Genomic DNA, 24,284 nt, shown 5'->3' with positions numbered 1-24,284 from the left:
ACATTTCATTTTATATGGAATCAGAAAAAACCTCGAATAGCCAAGACATTACTCAAAAATAAAAACAAAGCAGGAGGAATTACGCTACCAGACCTCAGACTATACTATAAATTGATAGTGATCGAAACAGCATGGTACTGGCACAAAAACAGAGAGGTAGATGTATGGAACAGAATAGAGAACCAAGACATGAACCAAGCTACTTACCATTATTTGATCTTTGACAAGCCAATTAAATACATTCAGTGGGGAAAAGATTCCCTATTTAACAAATGGTGCTGGGTGAACTGGCTGGCGACCTGTAGAAGACTGAAACTGAAACTGGATCCACACCTTTCACCATTAACTAAGATAGACTCTCACTGGATTAAAGATTTAAACTTAAGACATGAAACTATAAAAATACTAGAAGAGAGTGCAGGGAAAACCCTTGAAGAAATCGGTCTGGGCGAGTATTTTATGAGAAGGACACCGCCCACTCCGACCCCGGGCAATTGAAGTAGCTTCAAAAATACACTACTGGGACCTGATCAAACTAAAAAGCTTCTGCACAGCCAAGAACACAGTGAGTAAAGCAAGCAAACAGCCCTCAGAATGGGAGAAGATATAAAGGTTTAATAACCAGAATCCACAGAGAACTCAAACGTATAAGCAAGAAAAGAACAAGTGATCCCATCGCAAGCTGGGCAAGGGACTTGAAGAGACACTGCTCTGAAGAAGACAGGTGCATGGCCTACAGACATATGAAAAAATGCTCATCATCTTTAATCATCAGAGAAATGCAAATCAAAACTACTTTGAGATATCATCTAACTCCAGTAAGGTTAGCCCACATCACAAAATCCCAAGACCAGAGATGTTGGCGTGGATGTGGAGAAAAGGGAACACTTCTACACTGCTGGTGGGAATGCAAATTAATACATTTCTTTTTGAAAGATGTTTGGAGAACACTTAGAGATCTAAAAATAGATCTGCCATTCAATCCTATAATTCCTCTACTAAAAATGACCAAAAATCACATTATAACAAAGATATTTGTACCAGAATGTTTATTGCAGCCTAATTCATAATTGCTAAGTCATGGAAAAAGCCCAAGTGCCCATCAATCCACAAATGGATTAATAAATGGTGGTATATGTACACCATGGAATATTATGCAGCCTTAAAGAAAGATGGAGACTTTACCTCTTTCATGTTTACATAGATGGAGCTGGAACATATTCTTCTTAGTAAAGTATGTCAAGAATGGAAGAAAAAGTATCCAATGTACTCAGCCCTACTATGAAACTAGTTTATGGCTTTCAGATGAAAGCTATAACCCAGTTATAACCTAAGAATAGGAGGAAGTAGGGAGAGGGTGAGGGGGAAGGAGGGAGGATATGCGGAGGGAGGGTGATTGGTGGGATTACACCTGTGGTGCATCTTACAATGGTACATGTGAAACTTAGTAAATGTAGAATATAAATGTCTTAACACAATAACACAAGAAAATGCCAGGAAGGCTATGTTAACCAGTGTGATGAAAATGTGTTAAACGGTCTATAAAACCAGTGTATGGTGCCCCATGATCGCATTAATGTACACAGCTATGATTTAATAATAAAAAAAAGAAAATGACTGTAATGAAGACAATGCATAAACATAAGGAAATATGTAAGTACATTATATGGATATAATATTAAGTTTAAAAAGTATGATTCTTTAATGGGCATGTTACAATGAACTTGTCACGATGCCAAATAAATGTGTGTTTTTTGTGGACAAGGACTACAAAATACAAATATGAAAATACTTTGATCATAAAAAAATGTTAACTATGATAATTTTCCTATGCAAGCACGATCAGATTTAAATTGTTTACCATTTTTCCATGAATGAAACTTTCCGGAAATAATGATGGTAGAGAAAAACATACCTCAGTACATGATCACTCACAGATATTAGCCATCAAAATATTCCTGGTAGAAATAAGGGTATTTAATAATCAAGTTTTACCTTCTTCAGGATTTTTTTTTTTTGAGACAGAGTCTCACTTTCTTGCCCCCAATAAAGTGCGTTGGCGTCATAGCTCACAGCAACCTCAAATCCTTCAGCTCAAGTGATCCTCTTGCCTCAACCTCCCAAGTAGCTGGAACTACAGGCGCCCAAGACAATTCCCAGGTATTTTTCAGAGATGGGGGTCTCACTGTTGCCCATGCTGGTCTGGAACTCATGAGCTCAGGCAATCCATCTGCCTCAGCCTCCCAGAGCTGGGATTACAGGCACCTGGCCTTTCTTCAGGATTCTTTTGATGGAGAATAACCTACCTGCCATATGCCTTTAGAACTATTGCAAAATTATTCTGTAGGGGAGAATAAATGCTAATGTCTTTGTTATCTCCACATGCCAGAACATTCAGAAAGGGGAAACGAAGCCCTAAAATACGTTCTAATTTTAAAATATATGTTTTCAGAATGCACATGAAGTCTATTTGAAATTACAGTATATTTAGAAATTAATGACGTGACAATATTATGATCTCAAAATTTATCTCAAAAGCATATTAGGTTAACTCATCTCCAGTGTAATAAAACAAATGTAAAGAACAGCTAATTAATATGTGCTTCTAAAAGTGTTGCTTTTTTAAAGCAATGATTGTCAATCTACCTTACCACTCTCATTTAGCTTTCCATGCCTAGCACCCCAGTTTGACTCTCTCCCTCCGGAGTGATTGGGGAATAGAAGTAGAACGGATTTCCATTCTGTTCTGTTGGGCATCAGCATGTAATTGCACATCCTGGCCACTCAAAGAGTTTTGCATTTCACATTCCAGTTTGCATCCCCTTCACAATTACCGGGGTTTAGATTTAAATTGCTAAAAGTAATTTGAATAGCCGGAACTGTCTTGAATGCAATCGCCATCCCAGGTGCTTTCCGCCAGATATGTCCCAGCTCCCAATCCACTGAAATACTCCGAGAGCCAGGCTAAAGGAGGCCAGGGGTCCGGCCCTACCTCCTCTGGCTCCGCTCGCCCCGCCCAGATTCCGCCCCAATAAGATGGCCCCGCCCAGGCTCGAGCTCTGCTGCGCGCGCAGATTTCTGGGACCCCCGGAAACCGGCAACGCTGGGCGTTCTGAGTGTTCCGGGCGTGAGTCCTTTTATTTGTTTTAGGATTAATCCTGGGCTTCGCAGTCTTCGCCCCCTTCTATATCAGGGATTTGAGGTGGGGGTTCGTACCGAGGATAGACGTTAAATCCGCACACCGTTCCCGTCGACTCCAGTAAATCGGACGTCGCCGTGAGGGTCCGGGGATTGCGACTCTTAGGGCAAAATCTCTCAGGGGCTGGTCCTCCCTCCCTACCCCGGTCTTTCTGCCTTCGAGCCAAGTAGACACCTCCATTCCCCCGTTTTCCTTCACTCACCTCTCCGCCTGCCCCGCGCTACGTAAAGTCCTCCCAGGTAGGGTAGATTTGAGCCCTTCAGGCCCCCAAGGGGGTCTCGGCCGCTGGACAGAGCGCCGCAGCCCCTTCCAGGGGGGAGCCGCGGGCTCCTCCTGGTCCTGCGGTTGTGCGGACACTGTCCCTGCCTGCATACACTCCCGCGCTTGCCACCTTGGAGCGGACCCCGCCGCTCTCTTCATGGTCACTACTGCTTCTGATCTCGCCTTGGGGAGGGTGACCCTGGGCCTGTATTGAGACACCCAGTGCCCATCCTTCCCAAATGACGCCCACTGGAAAATGGTGCTCTTCTTGGAGTTGGACGTCTTACTTTATTCCCCTCCCTTGGAATGTGTGGGTACAAGGGACCCAAAGAAATAGCAATTGAGAAAAAATAGAACTGAGGGAGTGAATAAAAGAATGAGGAGACCCCTAAACAAATGACAAAATAAAGGGCGGAGAGGGATTTGCAGAGACGCAGTGAGAGTGAAAGAAGAAGCTGAGAAGGTAGCATGAGGAGAAAAGGAACTGGAGAAATTTAGAGAAAAGCTTTATGTCCCAAGAGGTGAAGGACTGCGAGTGGCAGGAAAGGGGGAGGCACCTCAGACAGTGGGGGTGGGGGTAGATGATTTGGAACCAGGGTAGACAGAGCAGCATGTTTCAAGGACAAGAGGGGGCACCTGAGGATTAGAGCAGAAAGGGAACCACGGAAACATAGAGACCATACCTTCGCTCCCCATCTGAGCACTATTCCACTGATATTTTCTTTTTCGGAGTTACCTGTGATCTTCTCATTTGTAAGTCCAGTATTTAATTTGCTGTCCTCATCTTTCTTTTCCTGTCAGCAGCGTGTTGCACAGTTGATCTCTTTCTTATCTTGCTTTGAAGACATCCCACTCACCTTCAGAAATCCTTTCCATTTAATGTTGTTGTTACCTGCCTGATCATTTAAAGCTTTCCTCTGCTGAATCCCCTGTTGTCTGAGTGTGAAGTGACCCCTAGTTTGATCCTTGAACCTTTTCTCATCCTATCCTTACCCAATGCCTTATCATCTTATGTCATGGTTTAAACCCAACCTATATCTCTCCATTTCCCCTGCAGATCTCCCCTCTGAATTCTAGAATCGTCTCCAGCTGCTCTATGACTTCTCTGTTGGGCCATCTGACAGGCATCTCTACGTTCATATGTCCAAAAGTAACTTTCTGAACTCACCCAAAAGTGTTCCTATACTATTCTAACATCTCAAAAGAAGAGTACCCTGCATTTGCTGGAGCTTAGCTGAATTCATTAGCATGTATTTAAATATCTGAGATAAGTACATTATTCCTAAGTGTTGTAATTGTTTGTTATTGCCCTGGGTAGAGTGCTCTCGCATCATAGCTCACAGCAACCTCAAATTCTTGGGCTGGAGCTATCCTCCTGCCCAAAGAGTGGGACTATGGGCGCCTACCACAATGCTCAGCTGTTTTTTAGAGACAAGGTCTCACTCTTGTTCAGGCTGGTCTCTAACTCTTGAGCTCAGGCAGTCTACCCCACCTTGGCCTCCCACAGTGCTAGAATTACAGGCGTGAGCCACCATGCCAGGCTTTAATTTATAATATAAATAACAAATACAGCCATGTGTGGTGGCTCACGCCTATAATCTATAATTGTAGCACTCTGATAGGCGGACGTGGGTGGTCTCACGAGTTGGAGACCAGCCTGAAAAAGAGTAATACCTTATCTCTACTAAAAATGAAAAGCTGAAACAAGAGGATCACTTGAGCCCAAGAGTTTGAGTCTGCTGTGAGCTATATAATGCCATGGCACTCTATCAAGGGCAACAAAGTAAGACTCTGTCTCTAAATAAATAAATAAATAACACATATTTACTTAAAATAGATGAGGAAATACATTGTGTCCAAAGTTCTAAGTCAGTGGTTCTCAACCTTCCTAATGCCTCCTAATGCTGCAACCTCATGTTGTGGTGAACCCCAGCCATAAAATTATTTTTGTTGCTACTTCATAACTATAATTTTGCTACTGTTATGAATTGTAACTATCTGATATGCAGGATATATTTTCATTGTTAAAAAGGGGTTGAGACCCACAGGTTAAGAACTGCTATTCTAGGTGAAAGAGAATAATACGTACAGGCCGGGCCCTCCCTGCTCTGCCCTGAGGGCCTATCTGGCCTCATCTCCTGCTTATGTCATCCTCACTCTGCTCCAGCCACATAGGCCTCTTTCCTTTTCCTGGGAACGTGGGATCTCCTGCCTCAGAGCCTTCACATGAACTGTCTTTCTGTCTCAACTTCCCTAGTCCCTCAGCTGCAGGTGACACCTCAGGCTGTGTGCTTCTCTCATCACCTTCTCAGTAGAGGCTTCTCTGACTTCCCCTAAGTTCGCATTCCAGCCATCCCCTCTGTCCCACCTCTGGTCTTTATTTCCTGCTCTGCATCTTGCTTTTTCTTCCTTTGTGACCCCCTGTCTGGACAATGGTGGCAATAACATCCTATGGGAAGAGCAAAGCCAGAAGGAGGGAGGGTTTTTGGCCTTGACCTTCTGAGTGGCACTCAGGCCTAGTATCACATTAGAGTGCTGAGGCTTTTTTCCAAATACATCTCTCATGTCCCCTTACTGTTCACACAGTCATGTTGGGTTCCAGTGACCAGGTATGTCCACTCGGTGACCAGAACTGAGCACCAAGGCTCTATGTCCTCCATTACTGAGCACTGAGCTCAGCCTGTGATCACAGAAGGGTGAGGGGCTGTCCTCTGCCTCACTGGAGGGGATCTCAGGCTGCCCTGCAGCCCATCTCCCCCATTTCTGCAGTGTGTGGGCTTCATTGGGAGAGGGGCAGGGTCTGATGAAGGGGTCCTTGCTAATCAAACTAAATCAGCAGTTGGTCATCCTGAATATTGTCCCCGCATCCTGCCTTCCAGTACTGTGGGTCACAGAAGACTGTGCATAGAGTGAGATCTTGTGTGTGGCTGTGGCATGGGAAGGGGGTGTGTGGCTTATAAGTGTTAAACCTCATATTTTTGACAATCAGGATTAACGTCTAAAGATTCATCATACATAAAGGAGAAGGCAAGAAGAGGAAAAAACAGGAGTCAGGAATGGCTGTTACTCAGGTGAGGTGGTGTTTGGGGTGAATCATTCTGAGTCTTCTCCCATCTGAGGTGCTGGGCACTGGATGTGCTGATCTCAGACTCTGAAATGTCCAGCCTGGCATGTTTCCTGACTCTTACTTCCCTAGGTCCTTGTCATCTCCACTTAGATTCCATTCCATGGTGACCCAGTGGCATGACCTTGCTTAAAGGCTGCATTGGACATTGTCCTGGGAAAGGGAAGGGCTTCACACAGATGTACATCCGGGACAGGTTGTGGCCCCCTGGGGTCAGCTGTTGGGAGAATGGACAGTGCCATGTCTGGATGCACTGCCAGGTTTCTGTAGACCAAGATTGGTGAAGGTATGTGTGGAAGTCAGGTGTTAATGTGCAGAATTACCTGGTAAATTCTAGAAAAGGAAACCAATAAGGGAAACCTTATTTTTAGGCTGGTATTATCTTGCATTCACTCCTAAACTCTAGTGTATCAGTATGTCTCTTTTGGAAGAGGAATGGAATGGAAAGTTGAAACATCAGTGACAGAGGATGTTTCCTTCTGTCATTAAATTTAAAATAAGAAATTAATACCAAGTACAGGAGAGTCTTTAAATCATTCTCAACACTTTCATCCTATGGGCACTGTGGTATTTCTGCAGACTCTTGTGCTGTAGGTATTTTAGATTAAAAATGGTTAGTATTTTCCTCAGAAATCAGAGCAGAACTTCTTATTACAGAAGATGAACCCATACTGTCTTTCCACCTGCTATTATTAAATGTGATGTTCTGTTAAGCTTCACATGATTTATGTATTTGTTTTCTGGTAAACATGCAGGCAGAGATGCTCTTAAGTCCTGAGACACAAAGCATCTCCGATCTTCTGAAGTCACGCTGCCTCTCTCTCAAATGGGGACCCACTATTGTCAGTTCTCTTGCAAGCATCAGTGCAAGTACTGTGCAGATGTATTTCTGTGATGTCATGAGATTTTGAAGAAAGTTCTTCAGTGAATGGTTTGTTGAGGTATTTTATCTTGCATGTGTCTTTTTTTTTTCTTTTTTTGAGATAGTCTCATTCTGTGGCACTCACTAGAGTGCTGTGGCATCATAGCTCCCAGCAACCTCAAACTCCTGGGTTCAAGCATTCCTCCTGCCTCAGCCTCCTGAGCAGCTGACTACAGGACCCCACTACAATGCCCAGCTAGTTTTTTCATTTTTAGTAGAGCCAGGGTCTCCCTCTTCCTCAGGCTGGTGTCTCCAACTTAAGCTCAAGGGTGCCTTAGCCTCCCAGGGTGCTGAGATTACAGGCATGAGCCACCACACCCTGTCTGTCCTGCATGTTTTGAAAATTTACATGTTTTCAGGTTAGGAAACAGGATAGCTTGTCATTTTACATCCTCCTTTGTTCTCTTAAGACAGGTGCATCTCCTTTTTTCCTGGTTTTAAAGAAAGTCTGCCTGTGTGTGAGCACAGGGATCTCTGAGGACTTGGGTTACTTCTTCTAGCCTGGGTTATTTCCTGTTTTCTTAGATGTGGGGAGATTTCTCTGCTATTCCCAACTGGAAATGTGCCCTCCCACACCAACACCATGTGGGAGTGCCCACTCGCTTAAGTAAAATGTAGTACACATACTATGTTCTTTTTGTGTTTGGATTATGTGGAGACAATGGTAACTCTTTATATTTACATTTTTTAATTCTTTAGGAGTCTGAGTAGGTTTCCTTAATTTGTGGACATGTATATATAAAATGTCTTTAATACTATACTCAATTTTCATGTATTTTAAGAGCTATTTTTTATTCTGTAGTTTATACACTGGAGTTACTTTTTTTCATGTTGCTTTTTTTAGTATAAAACAGAAGTCTGATGTCTCTTTTTCTCCATTTGTTTCTTCTTTCTTTGACAGGCCTTGTTTAGTGCATGATTATAAAATACTGTGTTTCAGGCAGCACCTGTGGCTCAAAGGAGTAGGGCGCCGGCCCCATATGCTGGAGGTGGTGTGTTCAAACCCAGCACCGGCTAAAAACTGCAAAAAAAAAAAACAAAAAACTAAAATACTGTGTTTCACTGAGATTTAATTTTATTGTTTATATCTGGGAGGCAAGGGGGGCGGATCTTCTGAGCTCAGAAGTTTGAGACCAGCCCACTAGACTGAGACCCTGCCTCTAAAAATAGCCAGGTGTTCTGGCAGGCGCCTATAGTTCAAGCTACTTGGGAGGCTAAAGCAAGAGAATCACTTGAGCCCCAGAGTTTGAGGTTGCTGTGAGCTATGATGCCATGGCATCTACTGGGGCAACAAAGTGATACCCTGTCTCATACATACATACATAAAATTTTGTTTATACCTGTATTTAATTTGGATTTTTTTTTTTTTTTTTTTGGAGACAGAGTCTATGTCACCCTGGGTAGAGTGCTGTGGTGTCACAGCTCACAGCAACCTCCAGCTCTTGGGCTTTACACCTCCACAACACCCGTCTATTTTTTTTCTTTTTTCGGTTGTAGTTTTCATTGTTTGGTGGGGCTGGGCTGGGTTCAAACCTGCCAGCGCTGATGTGGCTGGCGCTCTAGACCCTGAGCTACAGGCACCGAGCCTGGATTTTTTTTTTTTTTTTTGAGATAGAGTCTCTTTTTGTTGCTCTTGGTAGAGTGCTGTGGCATCACAGCAGCCTCAAACTCTTAGGCACAAACGATGCTCTTGCCTCAGCCTTCCAAGTAGCTGGGTCTATAGGAACCTACCACCACGCCAAGCTAGTTTTTCTGTTTTTAGTAAGGACAGGATCTCACTCTTGCTCAGATTGTTTTCCAACTCCTGAGCTCAAGGGATCCTCCCGCCTCAGCCTCCCAGAGTGCTAGGAGGCATGAGCCCCCTTGCCCAGCCCCAATTTGGATTTTTTTTTTTTTAGAGACAGAGTCTCACTTTATTGCCCTCTGTAGAGTACGGTAGCATCACAGCTCACAGCAACCTCCAGCTCTATGGACTTAGGCAATTCTCTTGCCTCAGCCTCCCAAGTAGCTGGGACTACAGGTTCCCGCTGCAGTGCCTGGCTATTTTTTTATTGCAGTTTGTCCGAGGTGGGGTTTGAACCCACCACCGTGGGTATATGGGGTCGGCACCCTACTCACTGAGCCACAGGCGCCGCCCCCCAATTTGGATTTTTATGTGTAACTTTTAGGTATTTTATTTGACTCATTTTAAAGTTTCAGGTAATATATGTCATAATTATTTGGTTTGGTAATCTCATCTGTGTTCTGTTTTTTTCTTTTTTTTCCTTGTAAGCTAACAAGCTAGCTTGTCCTTTTCCTTTACTAGATATTTTGGTTTTCCATCTACAGAAGGCAGATTTTATTGAAATTAGACTATTTCTTTTATGTTTAATGGCTCTTAATGTCTGTATTTATAAAAGTCTTGATGTCACCTCATCTGTATATGTCAATTTTTGATCATGTATTTTAGTAAAGTTTTTGTTTTAGTAAAGCTTTAGTAGTGTTAGGTATTTTACATTTTTAGGTATATTTACATTATTGTGCAACAGATTTCTAGAACTTTTTCATCTTGTAAAGCTGAAGCTGTATGCCACAAGAATGAATTTTTCCTTTTAGACCAGGTCTAGTAGGGGCCAACTTCCTCACCTTCTGTTTATCTGAGGAAGACCTAGTTTCTCCATGTCTTTTGAAGGAAAGTTTTCCCAGGTATAATATTTTTCATTTCCAGTTGTCTTCCTTTGAATAAATTATCCCGCATCCTTCTAGGCCACAAGGAATATCTTGGGCACAGGGGCTCCCATATAGACTTAGGTTTTTTCTTGCTATTGTTAAGATTCTTTCTTTTTCTCTGAACTTAGACTATTTTTTTTCTTTTATGATGTTGTTTGTTGTAGTTCTCTGAAGTTTATCCTGTCTATATATCTTTAAGCTATTCAATTTGTATGTCCATGTGTCTTCTGAAATTTGGGGAGTTTTTGAGCCATTGTTTCTTCAAACAGGGGCTTAGTCCCTTTTTCTCTGTCACCTTCTTCTGGGATTTTAACAATGTATAGGATGTTGCCCTTCATGGAATCCCGTTAGTCTCTTAGCCTTTCTTCATTTTTCTTTATTTTTTTCTTCTGCTGCTTTTCTTCTGACAAATTTTTTGCCTGGTTAGGTCTGCTTTTGAACCCATGTGTTGAGTTTTTCAGTTCCATAATTATATTTTGTACTCGAGAATATCTTCTTAATTCTTCTTCATAGTTTCTATCTCTTTGTTACTATTCTCATTTTGTTCACGCATTGCTTTCATGATTTCAGGCTGTCATTGTATGCTGTCTTGTTACTCACTGCACATCATTATGACTCTTATTTTGAATTCTTGGTCTGGTTATTTATAAATTTCTATTTCTTTAATGTCAGTTTGTGGTGATGTAGTTTTTCTCTTTGTATCATCTGTATTTTCTTTTCTATTTATGTGTCTTGTTATCTTTTGTTAGTACTTTAGGTAGTTCAAAATCAAACCATTCTCCCCATTTTTGGTGTCTGGATTCATTCAAGAAGGATGTTATCCAAACAGCCAGGCTCAAAATTCTTGGCAGTTCTCAAGCCTTTTCTATGCCTATGTGCTCTGTAGGCTTATGATCTGCTATCTGAAAATTTTTTTTGTTTTATTAAATCATAGCTGTGTACATTGATATACTCATGGGGCATCATTCACTAGCTTCACAGACCGTTTACCAAGTTTCACATACACCCTTGTAAGATGCACTGCTGGTGTAATCCCACCAATCCTCTTCCCTCTACCCACATCCCCCTCCCTCCCTCCCTTTCCCCCTTCCTGCTATCTGAAGTTAATTAAAGTGTGTGCATTTGTGATATACGTTCATGAATGCATGGATGGCAAGCCCATAGTTTATATCAAGGAGACATCATTTGAAGTAAGTTTTATATTTTACAATAGCCAAATCATGTTAAATATTTTCCATAGGCTTAAATTTGTTCTAAACTGTCATGTTAATGAGGTAGTAGTAATAAGGACAGTAACACTGTGTACATGCCTGTGTCTGTATACAGTGAGCTTTTATGATGTTCCACGTTCTTACTTTTGAAGTTGTTTCACATTTTCTCTATTGACTAAACCTCTGCCAATTTACTTAAAGCTGTGTCTATTATTTAAATCATTGTTTCTTTATGTTCAGACCTGAATCCTAATCCCCTGGGATCAGGCACCTGCTCTGCTATTTTTAGTTCTTTAATTTTCCTGCCAGTTTCTTGGAACGTCTGTGAAGGGAATTGGCTTCTAGGAGAAAGCTTTCTGTCATGGGCTAACATTTTACAATCTAGTACTTGTAAAGCATTTAGAATGGTGTTTTGCACATGGGAAATGTTTAAGAATGTTAGCCATGGCTATTGCTATTAATCATTACAGTTGTCAGGTGTGACTTGGTTTTCACTAAACCACTTGGATTTTGTCATCTCTGAAGACATTGCTTGTATTCCAGCACATGTAGATACTGAAGAGCCCTTACTGTGTTGAAAATAGAATCTAACACTTCTACAGATAGAACCCTGTGTTTATTTTTTTATTTCCACAAAACTGAGAAATTCACATTGACTTAGAGAATATCATAATCTCTAATGGGAAAGTATAATCAGAAGTATAATGCATTTAGAGAGGGAAAACTTGCTCAAAAATACCTGGATTTGCCAGAACACTCACTTCAGTCTAGTTAATACTTAATTTCTCTCCTCTCCTCATTTTGTGTGAAAATAACTCTGTACATAATGCCTTGGTGAAATGTATTTTTCATTTCAGGAACACTTGACATTCAGAGATGTGGCCATAGAGTTCTCTCAGAAGGAGTGGAAATTCCTGGACCCTGCTCAGAGGGCTTTGTACAGGGAAGTGATGTTGGAGAACTACAGGAACCTGGTCTCCTTGGGTGAGAATAACTTTCCTCTAGAAATAGGGGCCTGCCCTTGTGTTTCTTTGCATTTAATCTTGTTTGCCTCTTGGGAGCCCCTGCATTGCATGACTGAGACTGAACCCTTGTTGACTCAGAGATGGAAGCTCTGTAATGCAGCCTCTGGCCTTTCAGCATCCCTGTTCTTTAGGTGTTCTGCCCCATTCATGGTACAGCAGTGATGGTTGCAGACCTGAAATATGCATAGACACTTACTGCAAACTTATCAAACACCCAGTTCTGTATTATCTGCCCCTATGCTTTTGACTCAGTAATTCAGGGGACAGAAATGATATCATCATTTTATAGCATTCTTTAGGCTTTCAAAATGAGGCAATCAGTGGATGAGTTTGTGAGATAAAATCCTAGATTCAATTGTTACGTCCTTTATTCTCACAAGGACATAGGGTAGGAATTCTGCCAAATGTAGAGTATATTATGTTCCTAGCATTTTATGAGCAGGATATTCTTTTCTTGGCCTGAATATTAGCTCCATGTTAGAAACAGGGGAAAAGCCTAGTGTGTGGAGAGAAAAGTGAAAATAGGAAGGAAACAAAAGCTATAAGAAAGTGTCAAAGGTGTGATCACAGGTAAGAGGTCTCAGGTGGGCATAGTGGAAGCTGTTACATTAAATGGTGTTTGAGAATCTCTCAGCATGATGGAGGTTTATGTGAGAAAACAAAAGTTATCGTTTCCTTCTTTCTGCCATATTTTTGTTTAGTTTGGGTTTTTTCCTAATTCACTGAGGGATAAATGAAATTATTGATTTGAAACATTTGTTCTATTTTTAGATAATGATGTATAGTTATAAATTTTCTTATTAGGAGCGCTGTTATTGCATTCCATGAGCTTTGGTGTGTTGTATGTTCTTTTCTTTTGTCTCGGATATTTTCTAATTTCTCTTGCGATTTCATCTTCTCATTGGTTGATAGAGCAGTGTTGTTTCATTTCCACATATCTTCAGAATTTTGTGTTACTTCTCTTAATCTCTAATTCCACTGTGATAGGGAAAGGTAGTTTGTATGATTTGAGTCTTGTGAAATTTTTAAAAACTTATATCATGGGCAGCGCCCATGGCTCAGTGGATAGGGCGCCGGCCCCATATACCAAGGGTGGCGGTGTCAAACCCGGCCCCGGCCAAACTGCAACAAAAAAATAGCCAGGCGTTGTGGCGGGCGCCTGTAGTCCCAGCTACTCGGGAGGTTGAGGCAAGAGAATTGCCTAAGCCCAAGAGCTGGAGGTTGCTGTGAGCTATGACGCCACAGCACTCTACCAAGGGCGATAAAGTGAGACTCTGTCTCTAAAAAAAATAAAAAATAAAAACTTACATCATAACATGAGGTCTATTCTACAGTTGTTCCCCGTTTACTTCAGACCAATGTCCATTCTGCTATTTAGGTGGTTTGTTGTATATAAGTCTGTTAGGTACAGTTAGTCTCCAGTGACATTTATATCATCTGTTTCCTTATTTATCTTCCCCAGGGCATGTTTGGTTTGTTTTGGTTTTGGTTTAAGAGAACCAGGGTTTGCTCTGTTTCCCAGCAGCCTGGAGTGCAGTAGTATAGTCATAGTTCACTGCAGCCTGGAGCTCATAGACTCAAGTGATCTTTCTTTTTTTTTTTTTTGGCCGGGGCTGGGTTTGAATCCACCACCTCCGGCATATGGGACTGGCGCCCTACTCCTTGAGCCACAGGCGCCTCCCTCAAGTGATCTTTCTATCTCATCCTCCTGAGTAGGTAGGACTGCAGGCATGTGCCATCGTGCTGGGCTAATAGTAAAATTTATTTGTAGAGATGGGGTCATGCTATATTGCCCAGGCTGGTCTCAAACTCTGACCTCAAATGTTCCTCCTGCCTCAGCCTCCCAAAGTGCTGGGATTACAAGTGTGAGTCACCATGCCCAGCCTCCTGCTTTTATTATTTTCCAATGTCTCTTTTTGTTATAACTTTGACTTAAAGTTTATTCTGTCTCATACTGCCATAGCCATCTCTGCTTTCTTTTGATTACTATGTACATGGAATATCTTTTTCTATTTTAGCTTGTATGTGTTCCTACAGCAAAAGTGAGTCTGTTATGGATGGTTAGATCCTGTTTTCTTCTCTATCCATCTAATCTATGTCTTCTGATTACAGAGTTACACCCTTTACATTAAAAGTAATTACTGATGAGGAAGGCCTAACTGATGCTATTTTGTTACATATTGTTTTTCTTTTGTACATTTTTTATCTTTATTTCTTTCTTAGTTCTTTTGTTCATATTGCCCTGATTTTTGTTTATGGTAAATAGACTTCAATGCCCATATTATTTCCTTTTTTGTATATCATACAGATAGAATCTTGTGGTTATTATTGCCAGCGCTTAAAATATCTTAAACTTATAGCCCTCCATTTTAAATTGATAAAAACTTAACTTCAGTCAACAGACAACAGTGACTTCTTTATGGCTCCAACACCCCCTTATGTTATTGATGACAGAAATGACTTCTGTGTGTGTTGTATTTATACTAACACATATTCAGTGTTGGGGGGGTGCTTCTGCTTTGCAGGGAAATAAAAGCTATTAATGAAAATATAAAAATGCAGGTTTCTAGATTTCTCTACTTAACCTTTACTGGAGAATTTTATATTTTCATGTGTGTTGTCACTTTCAGCATTTTTTAGTTTGTTTTTTTTTTAGCATCTTTTAGATTTAACATCAAGTACCCTATTAAGGATTTCTTGTAGGGCAGTTCTACAGCGGATTTCTTGTAGGACAGTTCTACAGTGCTAGTGATCCTCTTTAGCTCTTTATCTGGAAATGTTTAGTTTAGATCTCTCCCTTTGTGAAATACGTAATTATCAATATTTTGTGCATTTTTTTTCCATTTTATATTTACATTGTAAAATAGCATGTTTTGAAATAAGGATGATTTGGGTACCCATGGTCAGTGGTTAGGGCGCTGGCCACATGCTCCAGGGCTGGCCCAGGCCTGCTAAACAAAACAAAACAAAATAAAAATAGCCAGTTGTCCCCAGCTGCTAGGGAGGCTGAGGCAAGAGACTCGCTTGAGTCCAAGAGTTTGAGGTTGCTGTGAGCTATGATGTCATGACATTCTCTACCCAGGGTGACAAAGTGAGAGTCTGTCTCAATAAAAAAGAAAAAAAAGGAGGAAAGAAAGAAATAAGGATAGTTTATGGAATGGTGAAATTGAGGTAGCTGTCAATGCATCATCTCATATACTTATGATTTTTTTTATAGTTGGAACATTTAAAATGGACTGTTAAGTGACTTTCAAGTGTACCATACACTGTTTTTAGTTTTTGTTTTTTTGAGACAGAGTCTCAAGCTGTTGCCCTGGGTAGAGTGCCATGGTGTCACAGCTCATAGCAACCTCAAACTCTTGGGCTTCAGCAATTCTCTGAATTGCTCCCAAGTAGCTGGGACTGTAGGCACCCACCACAGGCCCACCTATTTTTTGTTGCAGTTGTCATTGTTATTTAGCTGGCCTGGGCAGGGTTCGAACCTACCAGCCTGGGTGTATGTAGCCGGCGCCCTACCCACTGAACTACAGGCACCACCCTTTTTTTTTTTTTTTTTTAGTTTTTCTTTTTTTGAGAAAGTCTCACTCTGTCACCCTCAGTAGAGTGTCCTGGTGTCAAAGCTCACTGCAATCTCAAATTGTTGGGCTCAAGTAGTCCTCTTACCTGAGCCTTCCAAGTAGCTGGGACTATACACACCTGCCACAATGCCCAGCTAGTTTAGTTTTTCTATTTTTAGTACAGACAGGGTCTTGCTGTTGCTCAGGCTGGTCTCTGAACTGAGTTCAAACAATCCATCTTCCTCCGCCTCCCTGAGTGCTGGGATTACAAGTGTGAGCCACCAGGCTCAGCTTAACTGGTTTTTTGTTGTTGTTATGACAAGTTTTTTTTCTATTGTTGCTATCAAGATCTTCCTTTTTCTTTGAGTTTCAATAATTCATTTATAACGTGTCTCTATGATAGTGCCTTTGGGTTCATTCTAGATGGAGTTGATGAATTTCTTGACTTTATAAGTCCATTTTTTTCAACAAATATGGAACATTTTGACCATTATACCTTCAAATAACCATTTAGAACTTCTCTGTTCTCCTCTTGGGACTGTTGTGGTATATATTGTTTTGCTTCTTAGCAAACGAAAAGTCAGGCTCCATTTGGTTGTCTTTGTTATTTTGTTTTATTTTTTTGACACTAGTTAGTTTGTTCTTTATTTTCCTTGGAAAGTTACAGGTTACTTATCAACAAAATAACTGTCCAGGCCAGAGATATCCGGTAGCTTCTCTGTACAGGATCATTCCCCAGGAGCCACATTAACAGAGGGATTGCAACTCCCAAGGCCTCACTGGCCCCCCTTCCAGGTCTCTAGGAATGAATCACCAAGATGGCAGTAACAAAAACCAGGCTGACCTCAGCACCTGCTTTCAGTGAAACAAAGGGAAATAATGGACGCTGGAGTATGACTCCAGCCTAGTATCTGGCCAGCAGGTCTGGAGGCCTCTCTCCTAGAGGTCTGCCTCTGCCCATCCCACAATCCAGGCAGTTTGTCTCAGACCTTCCTGGGAGTGCTGTGAGGGGCTGATGGATTCCTGCCCTGCCCTTCCTTTTCTTTCAAGCTGTTGTTTAAAAAAACACTGCAGCATCCAGCCTCCCTTCTTGGAGGATGAGGAGTATTATTTGCACTGTGGCCTTTTCTCTTGTCCCTGTTTTTGTACAAAAACAACAATACTCCTCCGTTGGACTGTTGGGGTTTTTTTGTTTTGTTTTGTTTCTTCGCAAGGAAATAAAATCAGCTCAACAGGTACAAGGTACAGTTCTGCTGGTCAGTTTGCTTCCACCAGGGTTCCCTGGTGACAGCTACACCCACCCAACTCTGGCCAGATGTCATGCAGGTCACCTCACTCCAAGTGTCTGTGTCTGGGTTGTAACATTCCACACTGTCCAGGAACATATGACCACTGTAGCCTCCAAGGACTTAAATTCTTCCCTGGTGCACGGTGCTACCCGGGGCACTTCCCCAATGCATCATGGGGGCTGTGACAGTCCATGTCTCTGTTTCCACATCATCACGTTACACACTGTTCAGCTGATCTTGACCAGCTTAATCCCCTGCAGCATAGATACAGTTGTGCGGGAAGCAGACACCTGCTTCAGCTGGTGTTTATGGATGTAATCATCTCCCACTCATTCCTCTCTGGGTAGTAGCACTCGGCAGAGTTAAGGCGGTTTGTTCCTTCAAAGCCACCAACAGCATAAAGCAGACTGTAGAGGACAGCCTCTGTCACCCCAACCCCTCGCATCAGCATTGGGGCCACCAAGTGCCACTCATCCCGTTCTTGCTCATACCTCTCCATGCTGTAATGGTGGATTCAGCCGTGGGAGGCGCCGACTGCATAGATGCTCCCATCAATGACGCCAACCCCAATGCGGTTGCGTGGTACGCTCACAGGGGCACAGGGGGACCGCTGTTTGGTCATAGGATTGTAGCAGTCCAGGGCACTGGATTCGGTGTTGCGGTCTGGAGAGTTGTTGTGGTCTCCCACTGTGTACAACAGCCCACCCACCACGCAGCCTGCCAGAGTTCACCAGCGGGGAGCCAAGTGCCATAGCTGGGGTTGTAGGTTTCCAGGTAGCTGAGGGACTGGCGGAAGTAACCACCTGCGGTGTAGATGAGCCAGCCCACCTTGGGTGCCTGGCGTGGCATCACCTGCGTGGGCTTGTACAAGGTGAGTTCCTGGAAGATCTTCACCAGGTAGTCCTTACAGCGGGAGTCTGACTTCAGGATCTCACACTTCTGCATCTGCAGGAAGTGCGGCGTCAGCGAGTGGCGGCCAACCGCCTGCAGCAGCGCATAGATAGAGAAGCGCCGCTGCTCACAGTCATACTTGACGCAGTTGATGCAGGCATGGAAGACCTCAGACTCGCAGCCCACGTTCAGGACATCCCGGCTGATGAGGGTCACTAGCTGGCGGTGAGATAGGTTGAAAAACTCCTCTTGGGGCGATGCCTGTGGCTCAGTGTGTAAGGGCGTCAGCCCCATATACGGAGGGTGACAGGTTCAAACCCAGCCCTGGCCAAACTGCAACAAGAACAACAACAACAAAATAGCCCAGCGTTGTGGCCGGCGCCTGTAGTCCCAGATACTCAGGAGGCTGAGGCAAGAGAATTGCCTAAGCCCGGAAGTCAGAGGTTGCTGTGAGCTGTATGACACCAAGGCACTCTACCGAGGGCGATAAAGTGAGACTCTGTACCAAAAAAAAAAGAAAGAAAAAAAAGAAAAACTCCTTTTGTTTGGCCACCTCCCCGAAGTGTATGTAGATAAACTCTCGGGCTCGCTGCTGTAGCTCAGTACAGCCGATCTGCTTGGCAAAGTTGGTGATGCCATTTGCGTTGCTGGGGTCCTGCTGCTGCACCAGGAAGTCCCTGCAGACTCGGACGACACTGTCGATCTGGTACATGACAGTTCTATTCATGACATGGAGCACACACTTCTCACCCATAGACCTGGAGGCTGTGTAGACAAATCGATGAGGTGCTCGATAACTGGGGTGGATGCTGTCGATGGATACCACTTCCATGCCCTGTTCTCGCAGCCTATTGGTGAACATAGCCTTGAAGACAGGACTGGATGAGGCCAGTACCACCTTGGGGGCCATGAACTGGGCGGCCGGTGCATCCTCACACTTGACCTGGAGGGTGATGTCACACAGCTGCTGGCTGAGCCTCAATTCATTCACGATACCAAATGCCTGTTTGGTATGATCCTCCAGGGGTAGCTGAAGGTGCGGTTGCCATGCTGGGAGGGTGTCACCTCAGCCTTAGACTCAGTGGAGGTGTACATCATCGTGTCCCCTGCCCCCTTGGGGCACTGTGACTTTAGGGGCAGGAACCGGCTGCAGGCACCAGCTCCAGTAAGCCTGGGTCCAGCTGCTGCACCAGGAAGTCCCTGCAGGCTCGAAGGACACTTGTCGATGACAAGGAACAACACCTCTGGCCTCAGGGGCCCTGCGGTGGCCACGCTGTGGCTCCGCCTCTGCCTCCAGATTCCCAGCACCTCCATCGCGGCATGTGGGGAGAGGCCTTTGTTATTATTTTCATTTTTTTCCTTGGACTCTGTAATTTTCCAACACCATGTATCAAGTTTGCTCATTCTTTTTTCTGCCTTATTTGCTCTGCTCTTACACTATTCTAGTAAAAATGTCAATTGTTCAGAATTTCAGTATCACTCTCTTTTATAGCTTCTATATTGATATTCACATTTTGTGATTACTTTTTCTTCTCTGATCCTATTTGTCTATATTTATTGCTGTTAGTTCCTTGAACATCTTTTTTTTTTTTTTTTTTTTTTTGTAGAGACAGAGTCTCACTGTACCGCCCTCGGGTAGAGTGCCGTGGCGTCACATGGCTCACAGCAACCTCTAACTCTTGGGCTTACGCGATTCTCTTGCCTCAGCCTCCCGAGTAGCTGGGACTACAGGCGCCCGCCACAACGCCCGGCTATTTTTTTGTTGCAGTTTGGCCGGGGCTGGGTTTGAACCCGCCACCCTCGGCATATGGGGCCGGCACCCTACTCACTGAGCCACAGGTGCCGCCCCAGTTCCTTGAACATCTTTAAGACAGTTGTTTCAACTTTTTTCCAAGTAATTTGGAGAACTTTGTTTCTTTAGGATCAATTTCTGGCCTTTTTTTTTTTTTTTGAGACAGAGTCTCAGTTTGTCACCCTCAGTAGAGTGTGGTGGTGTCATATCTCACAGCAACCTCAAACTCTTGAGCTCAAGCAATTCTCTTGCCTCAGCCTCCCAAGTAGCTGGGAAAACAGGTGCCTGCCATAAGGCCAGGCTATTTTTAGAGACAGGGTCTCACTTGCCCTCAGGCTGGTCTCCAATCTGTGAGCTGGAGCAATCCACCCACCTCTGGCCTCCCAGAGTGCTGAGAGATTACAGGCATGAGCCTTTATGCCCAGCTTGAACTTTATAGTATTCGTTTGATTTTGTGATATTTTCCTGTCTTTTTGTAGGAGTTATATTCTTTTGTTGTGTTGTGGGCATTGGAAAAACAGCCACTTCTCCCAGGATTTTATGAATTAGCTTCATGCAAGGGAGACCTTCCCTAATCAGCCTGTTGTAAGTTTCTGGGACCATCAGTTGTCTTCTGGGCTATGTCTTGCCTAGCCATTTGTATCTGCTTTTACTACAGGATGTGTGGCTGCTTATAAATGTTATTATCTCCCCCAAGAAATGTATTGCTGCTCCTTCCCAGAAGCTTAAACTTCTGTTATATTTTTCTGCCCATAATCATTCCCTGTCATCTCCCCTCTTCCAATGTGTGCTGCTTTAAGCTACCCAGAAGCTGCATATATTTTCTGTAGCCTTCAGTCTGATAAAGCAGCTACAGCACTGATTCTTTCCATAATCCCAGTTATACGAGACAGAAACTACTCCTTCAGGTTAGGTGTTCATCTGAGTTCTGCGGTTTCCTTACTGGTTTCTAGATTGCTCCCAAAGATATACCAGACTTTGCATTAATGAGCTTAATAATTATTTGCATATTTGTTTATCACAGATGACTGCAGGGTCTTATTAATTACATTTTTTTAAGAGAGGAGATCTTGCTCTGTATTCATGGCTGGAGTGCAATGGTGCAATTTGTAGCTCACTGAAGCCTCAAACTCCTGGACTCAGGTGATCCTCCTGCTTCTGATTCTCTGGTTCCTGAGATTATAGTCATGAACCACTGTGCCCAACTTAAATAGTTTTTACTATGATTTATAGATTATGATTTTCCAGTGTGTGTTGTGCAACATAACTGAAATGCACCACTTGTTAATGTCACAAAGTACCTATTCTGTGAAGATATAGACAATTTAATGGCAGATGTTTAGAAAAATATTATATTTGCTAACATTGTTTTGTTGATCTTTTCTTCTTTTCTCGTTGCTATCATTATAATCCAGAATTACCATTTACAATAGAACCTCTGTAGGTTGACCACCCAAGGGACTGTCACAAACGGTCAGCATATGGAGGTGGTCAACATAAGAAACTAGGCCTACTGTACTGATTATGTACTGTACATGTGGTACATGTCTAATCTATGAAAATTAGGTCAGCTTAGGGAGGTGGTCAACTATGGAGGTTCTACTCTGTATATTTACGTATATTCGTGCAATGTGAATGTTTTATTACGATGTTGGAAACTAAAATTCTCTAAAATTAATTTGAAGTACATTTAATGACTCTTTCTGTGTTAAAGAATCATATTCTTGGCTCATCACCCATAGCACAGTGGTTACGGCACCGGCCACATACATCAAGACTATCGGGTTTAAACTTGACCGGGGCCAGCTAAACAACAATGACAATTGCAACAAAAAAATAGCTGGGCATTGTGGTGGGTGCCTATAGTCCCAGCTACCTGGGAGGCTAAGGCAAGAGAATCACTGAAGCCCAAGAGTTTGAGGTTGCTGTGAGCTGTGACTCCACAGCACTCTACTGAGGGCAACATAGTGAGACTCTGTCTCCAAAAAAAAAAAAAAAAAAAAGAATCCTATTCCTTTTGTGTTCCTAAATGTTGATGACCATGGTTAGGGAGTTTATTTTTTTATTTTTATTTACTTATTTATTTAATTTCAGGTTAATATGAGGATACAAACAATTAGGTTACACTGTTTGCATTTGTTTGGTAAAGTCCAAGTGGTGTAGTTGAGCACTTCATCCAGAGGTATGCCATATACCCCTAGGAAATTTTAAATATGTATTGCTTTTTATATAATATTATACATTTCAATATTTACCTACTATCTGTAGTTAATAGGAAACTTACGGATTTTTATATCTTGTAGATATCTTTCCTAAATGCGTGATCAAGGAATTACCCCCAACAAAGAAAAGTAGGACAGGAGATATATTCCACACACTGATGTTGGAAAGACATGCAAGCCATCGCAGTGGAGATTTTTGCTTCGTGGAAATTCAGAAATGCGTCTATGACTTTGAGTTTCAGTGGAGAGATGAAGAACAAAATGACAACATAGTACCTTTGACAGACATCGAAAATTTTACTGGTAGTAGAGACCAATGTGATATAAGGGATGCTAAAAATAAGCCTATTACAAATGAGTTTGGGTTAAGCTTTCATCCTCCTGAACTACATGTATTTGAAACTGATGGGAAAATTTGTCATCAAGGTGAAAAATCCTCAGATTCAACACCCCAAAGAATTTCTTCTAGGCTCAATATCCATGTTTCTCATCAATATGGGAATAATTTCATCCATTCTTCAATACTCACAGAAAAACAGAAAGCACATCTTAGAGATAAACGTTACAAATGTACTGAATGTGGCAAATCTTTCATTTATGTCACACACCTTAGTATACATCAGACAATCCATTCTGGAGAGAAACAGTATAAATGTGATTTATGTGGCAAGGCCTTTAATCAGAAATCAAACTTGGCAAGTCATTATAGAGTTCATACTGGAGAGAAACCATATAAATGTAAGCAATGTGACAAAGTTTTCAGTCGTAATTCACACCTTCAAAGACACTGGAGAATTCATACTGGAGAGAAACCTTACAAATGTAATGAATGTGGCAAAGTCTTCAATCAAGAAGTAAACCTTGCAAGTCATCAGAGAATTCATACTGGAGAGAAACCATACAAATGTAATGAATGTGGCAAAGTCTTCAGTCAACTCACACTCCTTGCAAATCATCGAGAAATTCATACTGGAGAGAAACCATATAAATGTAATGAATGTGGCAAAGTATTCAGTAGAACTGCGACCCTTGCAGTTCATCAGAGAATTCACACTGGAGAGAAACCCTACAAATGTAATAAATGTGGCAAGGTCTTCCGTCACAGTTCACACCTGACCAATCATGGGAGAATCCATACTGGAGAGAAACCTTACAAATGTAGTAAATGTGGCAAGGTCTTTACACAAACCTCACACCTAGCATTACATCACAGAATTCATACTGGGGAGAAACCATACAAGTGTAACGAGTGTGGCAAAGCCTTTAGTCTCCACTCACACCTCACTAGACATCATAAAATTCATTTTAGAGAGAAACGTTACAAATGCAATAACTGTGACAAAGTCTTTAGTCAAAATTCACTCCTCATACAACATCAGAGAATTCATTTTTCAGATACTTCTCACAAATGCAGTGAGTATTGCAAAACTTCTCAATGTGAGTTCAAATATTAATTAACATTAGAGCTTTCATATTAAAGGAATTTGTATAAACGATATGTGGCATGAATATTTATGCTGGTTTTGTAATTCACCAAACACCAAAACACATATCTTTGATGAAACCATACAATTGTAAGGTGTCTTCTGAGGTTATTAACTCTGTATCAAAACCATAGAACATCTGTTGGTTTATCTGAGGAATACAGTCTCTCTGTCTCTCTCTCTCCCCTCAATTAACCTTTGAGGTTATATACTGCACAACAATTACAAGTCAAAATATGTTAAAACTTAGGATATATCAAAGTTACCAGGAATTGGACTGGTGTGGTGGCTCATGCCTATGATCCTAGCACTCTGGGAAGCGAAAGTGGGTGTATTGCTTGATTGAGCTCAGTAGTTCAAGAGCAGCCTGAGCAAGAGCAAGATCCCATCTCTACTAAAAATAGAAAAACTAGCCGGGCATGGTGGTGCACACCTGTAGTCCCAGCTACTTGGGAGGCTGAGACAAGAGGATCTACTTGAGCCCAAGAGTTTGATGATGATGCCATGGTACTCTACCCAGGGGGACAGAGTTAGACTCAAAAAAAAAAAAGTTACCAAGACTTTTTAGAAATGGACGATTTTCTAGCCTGGTGTTGTG

The 24,284-nt window shown here is 42.3% G+C and overlaps 1 protein-coding gene and 1 pseudogene across 7 annotated transcripts; one reads left to right on the top strand and one right to left on the bottom strand.

Moving 5' to 3' along the window:
* The first annotated feature begins 3,090 nt into the window (after positions 1–3,090).
* On the top strand, positions 3,091–23,698 carry LOC128597350 (zinc finger protein 888-like). 7 transcript variants are annotated; one of them, XM_053607667.1, is made up of 4 exons: positions 3,091–3,127; positions 6,450–6,531; positions 12,284–12,410; positions 22,284–23,698. In XM_053607667.1, the coding sequence occupies exons 2-4, from the start codon at positions 6,517–6,519 to the stop codon at positions 23,654–23,656; spliced, it is 1,515 nt and encodes a 504-aa protein (XP_053463642.1). In that variant the 5' UTR covers positions 3,091–3,127; positions 6,450–6,516; the 3' UTR covers positions 23,657–23,698. The 7 variants fall into 7 exon arrangements, with proteins under 7 accessions (XP_053463642.1, XP_053463644.1, XP_053463641.1 ...); XM_053607669.1 differs by having other exon boundaries at positions 3,113–3,202; XM_053607666.1 differs by lacking the exon at positions 3,091–3,127 and adding an exon at positions 3,138–3,438.
* Positions 16,681–19,755, bottom strand: LOC128597352 (kelch-like ECH-associated protein 1; annotated as a pseudogene).
* Positions 23,699–24,284: the final 586 nt, after the last annotated feature.

Source organism: Nycticebus coucang, chromosome 10, assembly GCF_027406575.1.
Source record: "Nycticebus coucang isolate mNycCou1 chromosome 10, mNycCou1.pri, whole genome shotgun sequence".
Classification (NCBI taxonomy): Eukaryota; Metazoa; Chordata; class Mammalia; order Primates; family Lorisidae; genus Nycticebus; species Nycticebus coucang.
The sequence above is the reverse complement of the archived record's forward strand: the minus strand, read 5'-3'. Positions and strand labels throughout refer to the sequence as shown.